The sequence below is a fragment of the Taudactylus pleione genome, unplaced genomic scaffold (genome assembly GCF_031769625.1).
Source record: "Taudactylus pleione unplaced genomic scaffold, aTauple2 ptg000373l, whole genome shotgun sequence".
Taxonomy (NCBI): domain Eukaryota; kingdom Metazoa; phylum Chordata; class Amphibia; order Anura; family Myobatrachidae; genus Taudactylus; species Taudactylus pleione.
The window spans coordinates 3,033,249-3,047,375 of NW_028284774.1; the positions used below are offsets into that span (position 1 = coordinate 3,033,249).

At 42.2% G+C, this 14,127-nt stretch overlaps 1 protein-coding gene across 3 annotated transcripts in view; it reads right to left on the reverse strand.

Annotated features, from left to right (window-relative positions):
* TGFBR3 (transforming growth factor beta receptor 3) overlaps positions 1–14,127 on the reverse strand; it is a 235,682-nt gene that overhangs the window by 110,671 nt on the left and 110,884 nt on the right. For all 3 annotated transcript variants that reach the window (XM_088444889.1, XM_088444886.1, XM_088444888.1), the window contains exon 4: positions 6,451–6,588. In XM_088444889.1, the coding sequence (XP_088301015.1) occupies positions 6,451–6,588 (138 nt within the window). The remainder of the gene's footprint in view (positions 1–6,450; positions 6,589–14,127) is intronic.

A 14,127-nucleotide genomic window follows, 5' to 3' on the forward strand; every position in this document is an offset into this window, starting at 1 on the left:
CCATACACTACAGTATATTCCAATTCACTTGGGAGCGCGGGTGGAGTGCAATGTCTCGCCTGAAGAATCCTATTCTTTTATAATACCACAAGAATCTACAAATAGATTTATTAAAAAACATTCAGTTCCTTAAGTCCAATCTTTTACTTTGAGTTTTCTTTACTCTATGGCTGAGTTATTTGTGATCCGGTCCTACATTGAACTGTGATTGGCTGTCAGAGTTCAGTGCAGTTCTGGACAGCACAATCAGCCAATGTGGACAACTGTGAGCTGATCCACCCAGTCCTAATGTACTTCTTATCCATTTGTCACGCTCTTGATCAAACTACCACTATTCACTGATAAACTGTACTCGAAAAAACAGAGGTTCCCAAACGCGGTCCTTATGGCACCCCAACAGTTCAGTTTGTAAAGATATCCATGGTTGAGCAAAGATGGTTAAATCAAACTGAATGAGGTACTAATTAAGTCACCTGTGGTGAAGATAGGATATCCTTAAAACCAGGACAGTTAGGTTTCCCTGAGGACTGAGTTTGGGAACCTCTAAGATAAACTGTCTTAGACCCTTGTATCATACTTGCCCACTCTCCTTAAACGGTTGGGAGCCTCCCGAAAATCGTGTGGCGCCCACAGCCCCTCTGAAAAGCAGACAAGGTTTGCGTCATCATGACCCCGCCCCCACTTCACAATACCGGTAATCTCGGCATTGTGTAGTGGCGGTGGGGCCAAATTGATGCGATTGCGTGGTCATGCCCCCCCCCCGCTCCACTTCTAATGCCGGGTAATATCCCTAGCCACACCTCTATGCTGTGAACCCCCCCGCCATGCCAACCTGGCTGCCCCCTCCCAGAAGCAAGCCGTTCTCAATGCAAAAGCTGCAGGTGCAAACCATCGATAGTTCACCATAGATTGTTATTGTAGCATCGATGGAAACCCATCCCCTAGAACACATAGAGAGACACTACAAGACAAGTCTGAACTTGAAAGTTGCATGGTTAGTGCAAGAAGGTTTCATGCGCCGTACTTAATATTTTTTTACACCTGTTCCTAAAGACTTCCTATACTGAAATTTATACCAAAGAGAGATTGGATTTGAAAGTGTATAACATAATTTATGTACCAAAAATTAAACATACACGTTTTTAGATATTCAAGGTCAAATGTCACATCAAGTGACCTTGAAATGTAAAAGTCAATATTTAAATATAAAACTATTTTGTATTAAAACTATGGTCCCTCAGCTTCAAAACAAGACCAAGATGAAAGTTATACCACAATTAGAAGCAAAGTTGTGATTCATATTAGTTGACCTTACAAGCATACATTTTTAATTGTCATGGTTGCTACCCTGTTTCATGAACACCATGTATCACTGAGGGCTAAAATTTGACATATGAAAGTTACTTTATGCTGTCTATACAAATTTCACACAAATCGGGTTGGGTTGGAAGCTGTGATGATTTGGCATGGAATGACCCTACCAATGGTAACTCAATTACAATGTTTTATATCTCAAAGCACTTCAACAGAGATATTAATGGAACTAAGATTCTAGCAAAATACAGACTAATCATTAGCCAACACTGCTAACACTACTAGATATCGCCTTTGCTGGAGATATGTTTCTCCTAATTACACAGTTTCTATACAAGTCCATTATTCTATTGCACTGCTCTGTTCCATGGATGGCACATATATTGGGGCTGATTCTGAGTGGCACAGATCTTTTTTCCCAGATGCAATCACCAGGTTCTTGAATACAGCTCATGCGCAAATGCGTATTTATGCATTTTTGCATATGTCCATCCTATTCTCACAATAGCGGACAGCATTCACAGTATCTCCCTTGGTGAGGAAATCAGCAAGAAGCACACAATTGTGGTCCCAAAACATGGTCACCATAACATTCTTAGCTGATGGAATTGTTTTGAATTTCTTTGATGTTGGGGTCAATGCGTGTTTCGATGTCATGGATGCTTGCTTCATCCCCGGTGTCACATGATTCACCACATGTCATCGCCTGTAACAATACGCTGCAGGAACTGGACTACCTCCTCATTATACCGCATCAAGTGCATGAGAGACAATCCCATCCTATTGGTATTGTGAACTTCAGTGCGTTGCTCCGGTACCCAGGGGTAACACTTTCTCCTGTACCCCAGTTGCTCATGAATGATGTTGTGCACAGTACCCACTGAGATGTTCAGTTAGTCAGTAATATCACTAACTTGAATGCGTATGTCCCCCTAAATCAGACCTTCAATGTGCACATTGTCATCTGTGGTGGATATGCTTGGCCGGCCGGATCGCTGCTTATCTCGAACTTCTGTCCTGCAGTTATCAAAGGCACCAAACCCAAACCTGTTTCAGTGACATGACGTTATCACCATACACCTCGACAAGTTGTCGATGAATTTCAGCTGCTGATGTGCCCTTTAGATGCAGAAATCTGTTCACACTACGCACCTCAATTTTTGACCATGTTTACGCCAGCCCCGCCATCTTACAACTGACGTTAGGACAGTATGACTTATATGAGGCATAGTCTAATGCAGGGATTCCCAACCACGGTCCTCAAGGCACACTAACAGTCCAGGTTTTAAGGATAACCATACTTGAGCACAGGTGTCTTAATTAGTACCTCAGTTATTTTGATTTAACCATCTGTGCTCAACCATGGATATCACTAACACCAGGACTGTTAGTGTGCCTTGAGGACCAAGGTTGGGAATCACTGGTCTAATGGCCGTGAGGGGAAGCAGTGGCCTACCTGCTCTGGCCTGGCGGGAAATTAGAATGACATAAAGAACATTACACATGTGAGAGGTCTTGTTACCTTACTTATGGAACCACCTTTGTACATTTAATTATTATTATACAGTATAGAGGGTCTTATTTATTTGATTTTTTATGTTAAGAGCATAGCATCAGTGTTATGGAGACCTTAACGGCATAAAGAATCTGTTAGAGTCTCCTTAAACATAAAAGACATTTCAAAATGCCCATAAGCACTGCAAAGGTTGGCCACACCCTCACCACAGACACATCACGCTGTGTCGGCACGTTATCCCGTGAGACCCTAACATTGTTTCCCTGGTGGCAGAGCTGAATTGAGGTTTTGGGGGGCTCGGGGCACGTAAGACTGGGGTGCCTAAAAAATCCAACATTTGGGACAGAGGGATCAAGTCATAAGTGGTCACACATCACACCCCATTGCACTTTATGCTGTAGGCATACACATATCTTCCCCAGCCTCACAAGCACAGCAGGTGAGAGTTTTCCCTCCCTCCATTTCCTCCAGCCCACAAGTGGGACAGTACACAAAAAAACAGGACTGTCCCAGCAAAATCGTGATGGTTGGGGGGAGAACACAAAAAGAACACAAAGTGCAAGATGACTCATTATATACAGTACTGTAATACATAGCACTGAGAAGAAGCATCAGTCTTCAGCCTGGGCATACCACTGCCATACAAGTTCCTAGCCAATGTATAAATGTGTGTGTGCATATATTATTTATACACACAAATACACACGATTATAAAGTGCTCTGTAAATGTCTATAAATCACCAATGCAAATGTCTATCTTTTTTTTTAAACATTTAGTGGAGCTGGGCAACAAGGGGTTACCAGACAATTATAATAATACCGCACCCCCAGCTTACCTTTGGCTAGCTATAATAACTGCATTAATCTGAAGAGAACTTTTTGGAGACTATATTACGCAGATGTTGATTGGGAGATATGTGAAGTTTGCAGTTGCATTATAATGTCACATGACAGAAATGTGACATGTTTATGAGCTGTTCTAACAAAACCTGCATTTTTCTCAGTCACTATACTAGTTACAATGTTACATTTGTACTGACAGGTTTATGAGCAGGATGCATATTACTCTGATCAATACACTGGTGCATGTAACCCTGCTGTCATCACCAGTCAGTTAAGATGGATATTTAATGAAAAACTTCACTCAACTGACAACTTATACTTCATGAAAATAGCCTTTACCTTGAACTTTTAATTAATAAACCTTTCGTTTCTGAAAGATCAAGACCTTGCTTCTTAATCCTATGTTCTGTAATGACATGCTACTCCTGCTGCCTCGCAGGCTGAAGTCACCAAATCACCCCTGTGATAAATCGACTTTTATATTTTCATTTAATAACAGTTTAAGCCAAAGATAAAGGTTCAATCTCATCGAAAAACTCCTTTGTGCTTCACCTGCTACTTTGTAAATATTTAAAACAAATTCCTGTGCTGTTAAAGTTGCCGGTGTTTCTGGTATAGATTGAATGGTGTTTTGCTGCCTCTGCCGTGCGAATAAGAAGAAAATGTTAATAAAAAGTCGCTATGCTACAACGCTCAGCGCGGCTCACTCGTGACAATCGTCTTCCGCTGCATGACGTATTGAGGCTAGGGGGTAAATTTACTAAAGTGAGAGTTTTTAGAAGTGAGTTTTAAAAGTGGTGTTGCCCCAATCAACCAATCAAATTCTAACTATTATTTTCAAGAAGGTGCTAGTTAAATATTAAGTAGAATCTGATTGGTTGCTATGGGCAACATCACTTTTAAAACTCACTTCTAAAAACTCTCACTTTAGTAAATTTACCCCTAGGTGTATGAGGACAATCTGTAGGAGTATTTATTTAATCTAAACATTTCTGGTTACTGGTAAGAATACATTTTCCTTTAAGGTTTTCGATTCAAGCTGCTATTTATGATATACAGCTTGCTTAAGGTCAGGCAATTACCAGATTACTATGGCAACCACAGTCACATAACATACTGCATGATGTGTTGAATAGAGAGGCTATGGAACTTCCATAGCATAAACTCTCCCACCTTTCTTTTGCCATCACATGACCACTGAGGAGCCTGGTGACTGACTGTCTCAGTCTAAAATATCAGCTTGCACTCTCCTCACTGTTGTGCTATATAAATCTCCACAACAGACTGCTTTTGCAAAGTGTACACAGCGTTATAGGACAGTCACCTTGGAAAATGACTCAATGTCATGAAAATGAGGAATAAAACTCAATCTTAAAATAAAAATCTAAATGCACCTTTAATATAAAATGATATTTAATACAATTCATGTTTAGTAGCAGTAACCAGTATATTTAAAATTATGCCCCCTGCTGGAATCAGAATTGCCAATTTGTAATACAACACAATACAATACAGGTAATACCCATATGCTGTTACTGGTGGGAACTTGGGGCTCTTGAGTCATCTAATCTGCCATGTGCATTGATAGAACTGAGATTTGCATAGATTAAAGATAGTAGAATGTGAAGTAGGTATGTTAGGATGATTTAATTACACAATACCGAGCATTACATATTTGGAGAATTTAACAATATATCATCCTTACTGTAAAAAAATGACTATGCAGCAACAGAGTGTAAATATATCTATTTTCTCTTTTTCTCAATTTTAAGCAAATGATTTGACTTTAGTGTATGTTTCTGTATACTCTGCTAATTTCTGCAATTTATGTGAATATGGCGGAAATTTATGATAAACTAAATACACGCATTACAGCCGTACGCCATAATTTACATACAATGTAAATATGCTGGGTACACACTGACAGATATATTGGCCGATCAATTGTTCGGCCAATATATCTGCTGCACGTCGGCCAGTGTGTACCCACGATATGTCTGTGAACGGCGTAGTTCACAGACATATCGCATTGGCTGCGCTGCACAGCCGATGGACAGATATATCTGCAGACCGCCCGTACACACACAGCGGCAGCTGCAGGTAAGGGGATGGGCCACCCCGGCTGCTGGGACACGCCCCCAACCAGCCCCCGGCAGCCGCCGGGACCGCTGCAGCAGTATGCAGATGATGGTTGTTCAGTGTGTATGAACGACTATCATCTGCAGATGCAGTATATGTGCAGATCACTCGATCTGCAGATATATCGGTTAGGTGTGTACCCATTGTCAATGACACTGGTGGGAATGTGTTGGATAAATGAGAATATAACACTGTCACCACAGGGAATGGTGCTACAATAATAAAACGATGATGGCATTGTAACCGATATACAATAACAACAACCCTCTGTTATGGTTACATTTAAACATAAAGAAAATGATTAGAAACAGAGATCACAGTTTCCTGTAAAAGACCACCGCCCTTTCTATTGTCTGACACCCAGATGACTAATATGAAAGGATCACAAAAAGTATACGTTGCAGTCTACAACACTTATGTCTTTTAATTGATACAATTAACATGCCTTCTTCTATCACATCAAGACTATGTCCAAGGCTAAATGAGAGGGCTGGTCCATCGCTCGGTGCTTGCAGTACTGTTTTAGTTTACATAGGCCTATGTTCTGTAATGATGACAGGACAAAATAGCTTGATATATTTATTCCATATGCAGCTGCATACCATAACGGCTAATTTCGCAACCGTTCATATACTCACAGTGTAAAATCTTCTAACGCCTGCTGCTAGCCTGTTAGTCTTCAGCTCCCACGTCACAGGCTGTGGGGAGTTTAAGATGAACACCAGAGGTTTGTGATGAACAGAGATTGTTGAGATTGGGGTCAAATGTAACGTGACCTGTAAATAAACAAAACTAGATTAAGACACGTATTTCTAGACCTGTAAAAAACTCAGCATACTGGTACTGCTGCTCTTGCAAAAAAAAACAAAAAAAAACCTAAATAAATATATGTCATATACAGTACGAGCAACAATAACAAAACGTAGGTAGGGCACAGTGTACCCAAAGAAACTAAAAGTGTGGCGCTATGGATTGCTATTTGTCTTATTGCACTGACTAGAAACACATGGGCAAATTATGTTACCGTATATTCATCCATAGGAACCCAGCAGATAGATCTTATAAACTGTGTCACCACCAGTGTATCAGGCAAATAAAGCAGATATAGAACAGGGAGCGTTGAGCACATTTACAAACATTGAGCTTACAGTACATGCTACTAAAACAGAATGTGATTTACAAATGTTTGCACTTTGTAGACCTGCGTTAATACACTGTGGAAAGTACTGCATAGATAATTTATTTGAGACAATTGGTACAAAGCTTTTCGTGAAGGGAGAAAATGTACCATATATAAAAACACAGACTACCATTCTTGTACATGAAGTAGTTCTGCAACTACCCAGTTACTGGAGAAATGTACTAAAATACTTTGGGGGGTATCAAATTAGCCCCGATAACCCATTTTTCTCAGAAAAGTTTTCACCGGTGGTTATCAGCCTATCCTACTAGCCGCGGTTTTAGCATATACGAAAAGTGGGATAGGGATTATTGCAGATTTCTTTTCACCACCTCTGAGCAGGTGATAAGCTGGGCAAAACCCATATTTTTGGCTAAAATGTCGAGATTTTGTGCAGAACCACTAAGACTAATTAGGCAAAAAATTTTTTTTTAATTAGCTTAAATTGTCCAAAAATCATGTTTGGGGTGAAAAAAGTCAAAAGTGTTGGAAAATGGGTGTAAAGGGGTGCTGTATGGATGTGGCAAGTGTTTTTAAACATAACAGGAGCAAAGTGAGAGGTGTATTTTTTATATTTTAAAAAATTCCCTATAATGACACAAAAATATATTTACATCCATTTTAATGTACCGCTAATTTAACTGCAGTATTTTTATTGACCAAAAAATATTGCTTTCTATAATTTTTTCAGTTAGAGAAAAATGCATATACAGATGTGTCCTCATATATATAGCCTTCTTGCGCATTAAACAGCCTCTTCTAATCGCACCATGCTGTGGCGTGACTCAGTAGCGCCGAGCGTCGTTTTGTCCGACTTTTTTACCTTCCAGTGCGTCTTATTCCCACAGTGATGCGAATAGCTAACACAAGCAGCTTCTTTTGATTAAAATGATATGCAGCATGCCAATGTACTGTGTGCGTCTGCGGGTGTATCTGCATGCTAAACACTACGTTACAGTGTTACAGCCTCTGACACTGTAACGGAACATTTCACATGCAGATAAACCCGCAGATGCACATAGAACATAGGCATGCTGCATATCATTTAAGAACCCCAAACTATTGGATTATCACCACTAACACACTACTATACCATTACCCTACCTTAGTTTACCTTTTTTGGGGGTGCAGGCTAATTTCCCCATTTTCACCTGTACTTATCGCCTGTCATCCATGCAAGAATTATTGTGCAAATTAGTTATCTCCTGATTTGTAATAGGATAGCACGATGAACGAGAGCGCGCAAATCATGCGATAAGGGGCAAATTCGGGCGAATGGTCCAAAATGTTTTCTCTGGAGAAAACATATCGTTATCGTGGCTAGTTGGATACCCTCCTCAGTTAGTAACTCATCTAACTTGGCAACCAGGTATGACAGGGTCAGTATAAGTTAGATTTGTAAAAGCAAATATCTGGTAAGTTGCTATACTTTTGCTTATTAGTATAACAGTAAGAGCGGGAAATCTATCAATGGGAAATTTTGATAAAATATCCTATTTTTAGTGATTTACGTAGCATTTTTCAAGTCCCTTAACATACTAGCTCTAAAGTATATTGTGTACAACAGGAGGAATATATTAAGGGACGATTTTCATACCTTTCTATTTCCCATGTAATAACCCTACTCAGTTTTTGAGAAGCTTACCATGCCTGGGAGCAGTACAGAAGATGTTACTGTAACAACACGAACAGTAGACTTCATGAAACAATGGCTCCACGGTACATGCCAAGAGGGGGCAGCAGATGGCGCACAAGAAAAGAAAGCTGCGCTACATTGGGTCTTCCCATGTGGTCCTTGCCAATGATGATGTAATGTTGCATGGTGAGTGATGTGTGATCTTAGGCCCTGATTCAGAGCCGGACGCTCTGACAAAGCGCTTGCTCTGAATCAGGGCCGTCCTTTTCTTTTTTTAGAGCGGTCTCCTGGCCGCTCGCATAGCTGTGGGTGACCACCCACAGCTATAGCGAGCGGCCAAAAAGATGGTCGCGATGGTCTTGTGGTAGGGTCTCGTTGCCGCAAGCCCTGGAGTGCTTTCGGCTCTATCAGAGCCGAAGGCACTCCCACTGAACATCACCTGTGATGTCAGTGGGGCCGGCCCCAGACGGTAGGCGTTTCCATAGGAAACGTGCTGTCAAAGGGGGCGTGCTGTCACTCACCATCGACAGCACGCCCCCTTTGGTAAGAGACCCATAGCGACGGCTTGGCCGTCGCTATCCGGGTCTCGCGCATGCGCACGACGGAGCCGGGTCCATCGTGCGCGTGCGCACTGGGCCAACATCGACCTGCTTGCGAGCGCCCAGCGCTCGCGAGCGGGTCTGAATCAGGCCCTTACTGTATTTAGATGACACAATACATGTGTATAAAGCAATATTATTAATACATCAAATAAAATTCTAGGTAGTCCTAGCAGAAACTATTCAGTGTTTCCTTCCACACATCCTTCTACACTGGCCACAGATGAATACGTAGTACGGCATGAAATCCCTACCAGTTAGCAGAATTCTTATATAAATGTACCAAAAATATTTCCACAGGGGAATGCTACAATTCATGAGAATGTTATACATCTCAAATGGAGACTATAACTAAATAAATAAATACATTAAATTTGATATTATAATAATAAAGCATCTACCCCTACCACTGCAGAATTATATGTGCATTACTGATCCTTATAGATTTAAGCATCATTTTCATATAGCATCCTACAACAGTACAATAGCAAACGATAAACATTCACTCCCTTAATTTATTAACAGTCATTTATATACCGCACACATATTATGCAGCGCTTTACAAAGTATATTTTATCATTCATACCAGGCCCTTTTCCCATTGGTGCTTACACTCTATATTCCCCGCACTAATTTTTAGTTAATATATATTATCAGTGACGTCCATTTTGTCCTTGTCATCCCAGACTGAGGAGGGTGGTCATAATCTGTACAGAGAGATAGAGGGAACCAGAGGCTTACGGATTGCTTTCGGGCAAATCATCTACTTGGATCATATATTGTAACTTAACAAATTCTGAATGCAGTATTTTGGGTACCTCTTTTAGCAGCCACACTGACCTCTCTCATTCTAAATACAAGACAAGGCCATGACAATTGGCTACAACCTCTTTAACTAGTGCGCAATCATGCCTGGCACCTCATTAGCAATTTAACTACTAAGCTGTGAAGTTGTTAATGCATAATTTTCAAAGCACTAAATTCTTTCCTTTCAACAAAACCACATGCTGGGATAATGGCAGGTTACAATGTCAAGACCAGTGAATATGGCCATTGTGCATAGATTGAGACACTAGCTTCCGCCCAACACACACACTTACAACTGTACTGTAATGTAACCAAACCATCCCGACCAGTACAGGGCCAATTATACTATAGTACAGTACACTGCAAACCACTGTCTGGAGGAAATACTGTATATCTGTCATATTCACAGCCACAAAATAATTAGCTCCAGCTATCAAGTGTAAATGTCAAGATTAAATACTGTAGAATATTGCATGTTTAAAACATGCACAAAGGGATCTTTTTTAACCTATAAGGGGAGATTCATCAAGCTAGGTTGTGCCTTGTGCGGCTTTATAATGCTGGTAGAACCTGTGGCGCTATGTTTTGCTATTCAATTAGAAATCTGCGTTAACACTGGTTTTAATGGAAGACGTTGCGGCTTTCAGTTCGCCCCTCCAGACTCGGTGAAAAGTAGGAAAAAGTCCTAATTTTACTGTAGAAATATCACTACCTAGTGCAGTGCCTCTGGTCCACCACTCCCAAAGAATAAAAATTAATTTAGAGACATTTAAATAGCAAAATATGGTTATTAAAGATATGTCATTTTTCATCGCCCATTGACCCAACAGGAGCAGCAACAGTCTCCTCTAACTGTGCGGGGGTGAGCGATCACACTGAACGTACCCCCTCCTTTGCTCCCTGGCTGAGGGGCTTATGGCACACTCTGGCCCTGATTCATAGCCGGACGCTCTGACAGAGCGCTCGCTCTGAATCAGGGCCGGGCTATTTTTTTTTTATAACGGCCTCCTGGCCGCTCACATAGCTGTGGGTGACCACCCACAGCTATAGCGAGCGGCCAGGAAGACCATCGCGACCATCGGGCTTGCGACGACACCCTTGTGGTAGGGTCTCGTTGCCGCAAGCCCCAGAGAGATTTCGGCTCTAACAGAGCCGAAATCTCTCCGACTGACATCACTCGTGATGTAAGTGGGGCTGCCCCCAAACGGAGGCATTCACATGTGAACGCCTCCGTTTGGGCAGCCACTCCCCCGGCTCGCCCCCTTTGTTGCGAGACCTGGAGCGACGGAGTACCCGTCACTATCCGGGTCTCGCGCATGTGCACGACGGAGCCGGTTCCGTCGTGCGCATGCGCACTGGCCCACCATCGACCCGGTTGCGAGTGCACAGCGCTTGCGACCGGGTCTGAATCAGGCCCTCTGTTCAGTGGCTACAAAACTTTTTTCCCTATTTTTTTCAAAGGTAGGCATGGCCATGCCTCCAGCAATTAGGCCAAGCCATCGAAAAGTATCAAGGGCTATCCCAGCTCTCTACAGGCCTGTCTCTCCCCACCATTTTCCCAAACATACCGCCAAACTGATACTCCACATTGCGTGTGCAGCAATATATCAACCCAATTGGAAGCTACCTAATACCCCCTTCAAACAAGATCTGGTTTATGTCCTGAATGGAATATATCACTGACAATGACAAATTCCATGAAGTTTGGATCCCATAGTCCACTCACTATGGAGTATCATTGCCTGGTTCCTACTAACTGGTCACAGACCTCCCCTTTCCTTTTTCTTGCCTTTCCCCCTCCCCTAAACCCCTTCCTCCGTCGCACTCTTTCCCTGGCTCTAAATCCCCTTCCCCCTTCTCTTCCCTGCCTCCTACTTCTTAATTCTCACTCCCCACCTGCTCCCAACCAGTTACACATTACACATGATCATTTAGTAACTACTCTCTGGTAACGTAACCTAAAGGTGCGTATCCACTAGGTGATTAAAATGAGCGATTGAACGATTATGATATAGTTTTCATTCAAGCGCTCATTAATCGTTCATAAATCGTGCATTAAAATATTGAAAACGACCAGCGATGCGCGCTCCCGCTTGTCGTTTTCTACATCATATCATTGTCTGAACATGCAGGCCAACCTGCCGATAACGACATATCGTTCAGTGTGGGCACATTATCCACTGCACAGGATGGAGAACGATTGCACGATTACAATGTTGTAATCGTACAGTCGTTCCACTCTCGTCTAGTTGATAAGCACCTTTACCCACATTGTTTCTCCTTCTTATTTTAAAAATAAAGAGATTCCAAAGACATGTCAAAGTTCATGTAATTTTCTCTAAATAGCAGAAAAATGGGTTATGTATTTGAGGAATTGTATATATGGAAAATGGATTTTTGAACTTTCAAATGGCAGTTGCAAGTGTTTTTTTCCCATCTGTACATAAATATTTGAGCACCACAATAGAGACATTTAAATGCACCTCAAAACATTATAACCACTTTTAGTTTCTAAAATACAATTGCTGGCTTTCATTTTTCATTCATGTAAATATCAACAATTTGGCACCTTTTAAACGCCCCCAATACTAATTATGACCTATAACAGCCTTCAACATTGTCCTGTTATCTTATTTACAATTCAGAATGATTTCCCCTCTTTTTCATACACTTTACCTACTGTAGCGTGCAGTCTGCAGAATAACGCTCGGCGTCCGCATGACACTCACGACTTGTTTCTTCTATGTGAAATGAGCGAGCTGTTGTGATTTTTTGTTGCAGAAATATCTTCAAATATGTGCAGAAGATTCAAGCAGGATTTCACAGTTCCAAACTCGTGGCTAACTGAATTTGACGTAAAAAATGGACAATGTACAGGTTACCCTTGAATGTTGTAAAGCTTAAAGGAAATAAACTGCATAAATAAACGCAGTTCTGCAATTTTATCCATTGTATGGATTTATCCCAATGTGGTCTTCAAAGGGCTGCTGCATTAAATCGAATTACCTTACTGTCAGAAGGGTTCAGTATGATCTGTTGACAGTAATGCTGTTGACTGTTCAAATGTCGACAGGGTAATGTTGACTCAGGAATGCCGACATGGTAGTAATGTTAGTAAAGACATTTTCACAGTGTCTACATTAAAACTTTACACATGATGGGAAATCATAATATGTAAAGCTATTGTGCTGGCATGGCTCAAATGCCGTAACAATAAGAGTATTAGCATATTGGCATTCTCTAGTAGACATTTGGCTGTCGACACACTGTCGACTAACTAACTCCTTATCAGAATTTCTAATTACATATTGTGCTGTAGGACATGCATTAAAGGGCTAAATTACAATGCCTACATGCAGTGGGGGAAGTAGAGAGCGGTGGGTCCAGCTGCAAGAATATGCTTTGGGCCCCCCAATGCAGTGCCCCCAGTAGTGGTCCCCCTATACAAGGCCCCCGGTAGTGCCTCTTATACAGTGCCCTCAGTAGTGTCCCTTATACAGTGCCCCCAGTAGTGCCCCATATACAGTGCCCCCAGTAGTGATCCCCCCTATGCAGTGCTCCCAGTAGTGCCCCTTACACAGTGACTCCAGTACAGTAGTGCCCCATATACAGTGCCCCCAGTAGTGGTCCCCATATACAGTACCCCCAGTAGTAGTGCCCCTTATACAGTGCCCCCAGTAGTGGTCCCCATATACAGTACCCCCAGTAGTAGTGCCCCTTATATAGTGCCCCCAGTAGTGGTCCCCCTATGCAGTGCCCCCAGTAGTGCCCCTTATACAGTGCCCTCAGTAGTGCCCCTTATACAGTGCTTTCAGTAGTGGTCCCCCTATGCAGTGCCCCCAGTAGTGCCCCTTATACATGCCCTCAGTAGTGCCCCTTATATAGTGCCCCCAGTAGTGGTCCCCCTATACAGTGCCCCCAGTAGTGGTTCCCCCTATGCAGTGCTCCCAGTAGTGCCCCTTACACAGTGCCCCCAGAACAGTAGTGCCCCATACATAGTGCCCCCAGTAGTGGTCCCCTTATACAGTGCCCCCAGTAGTGGTCCCCCCTATGCAGTGCTCCCAGTAGTGCCCCTTATACAGTGCCCCCCAGT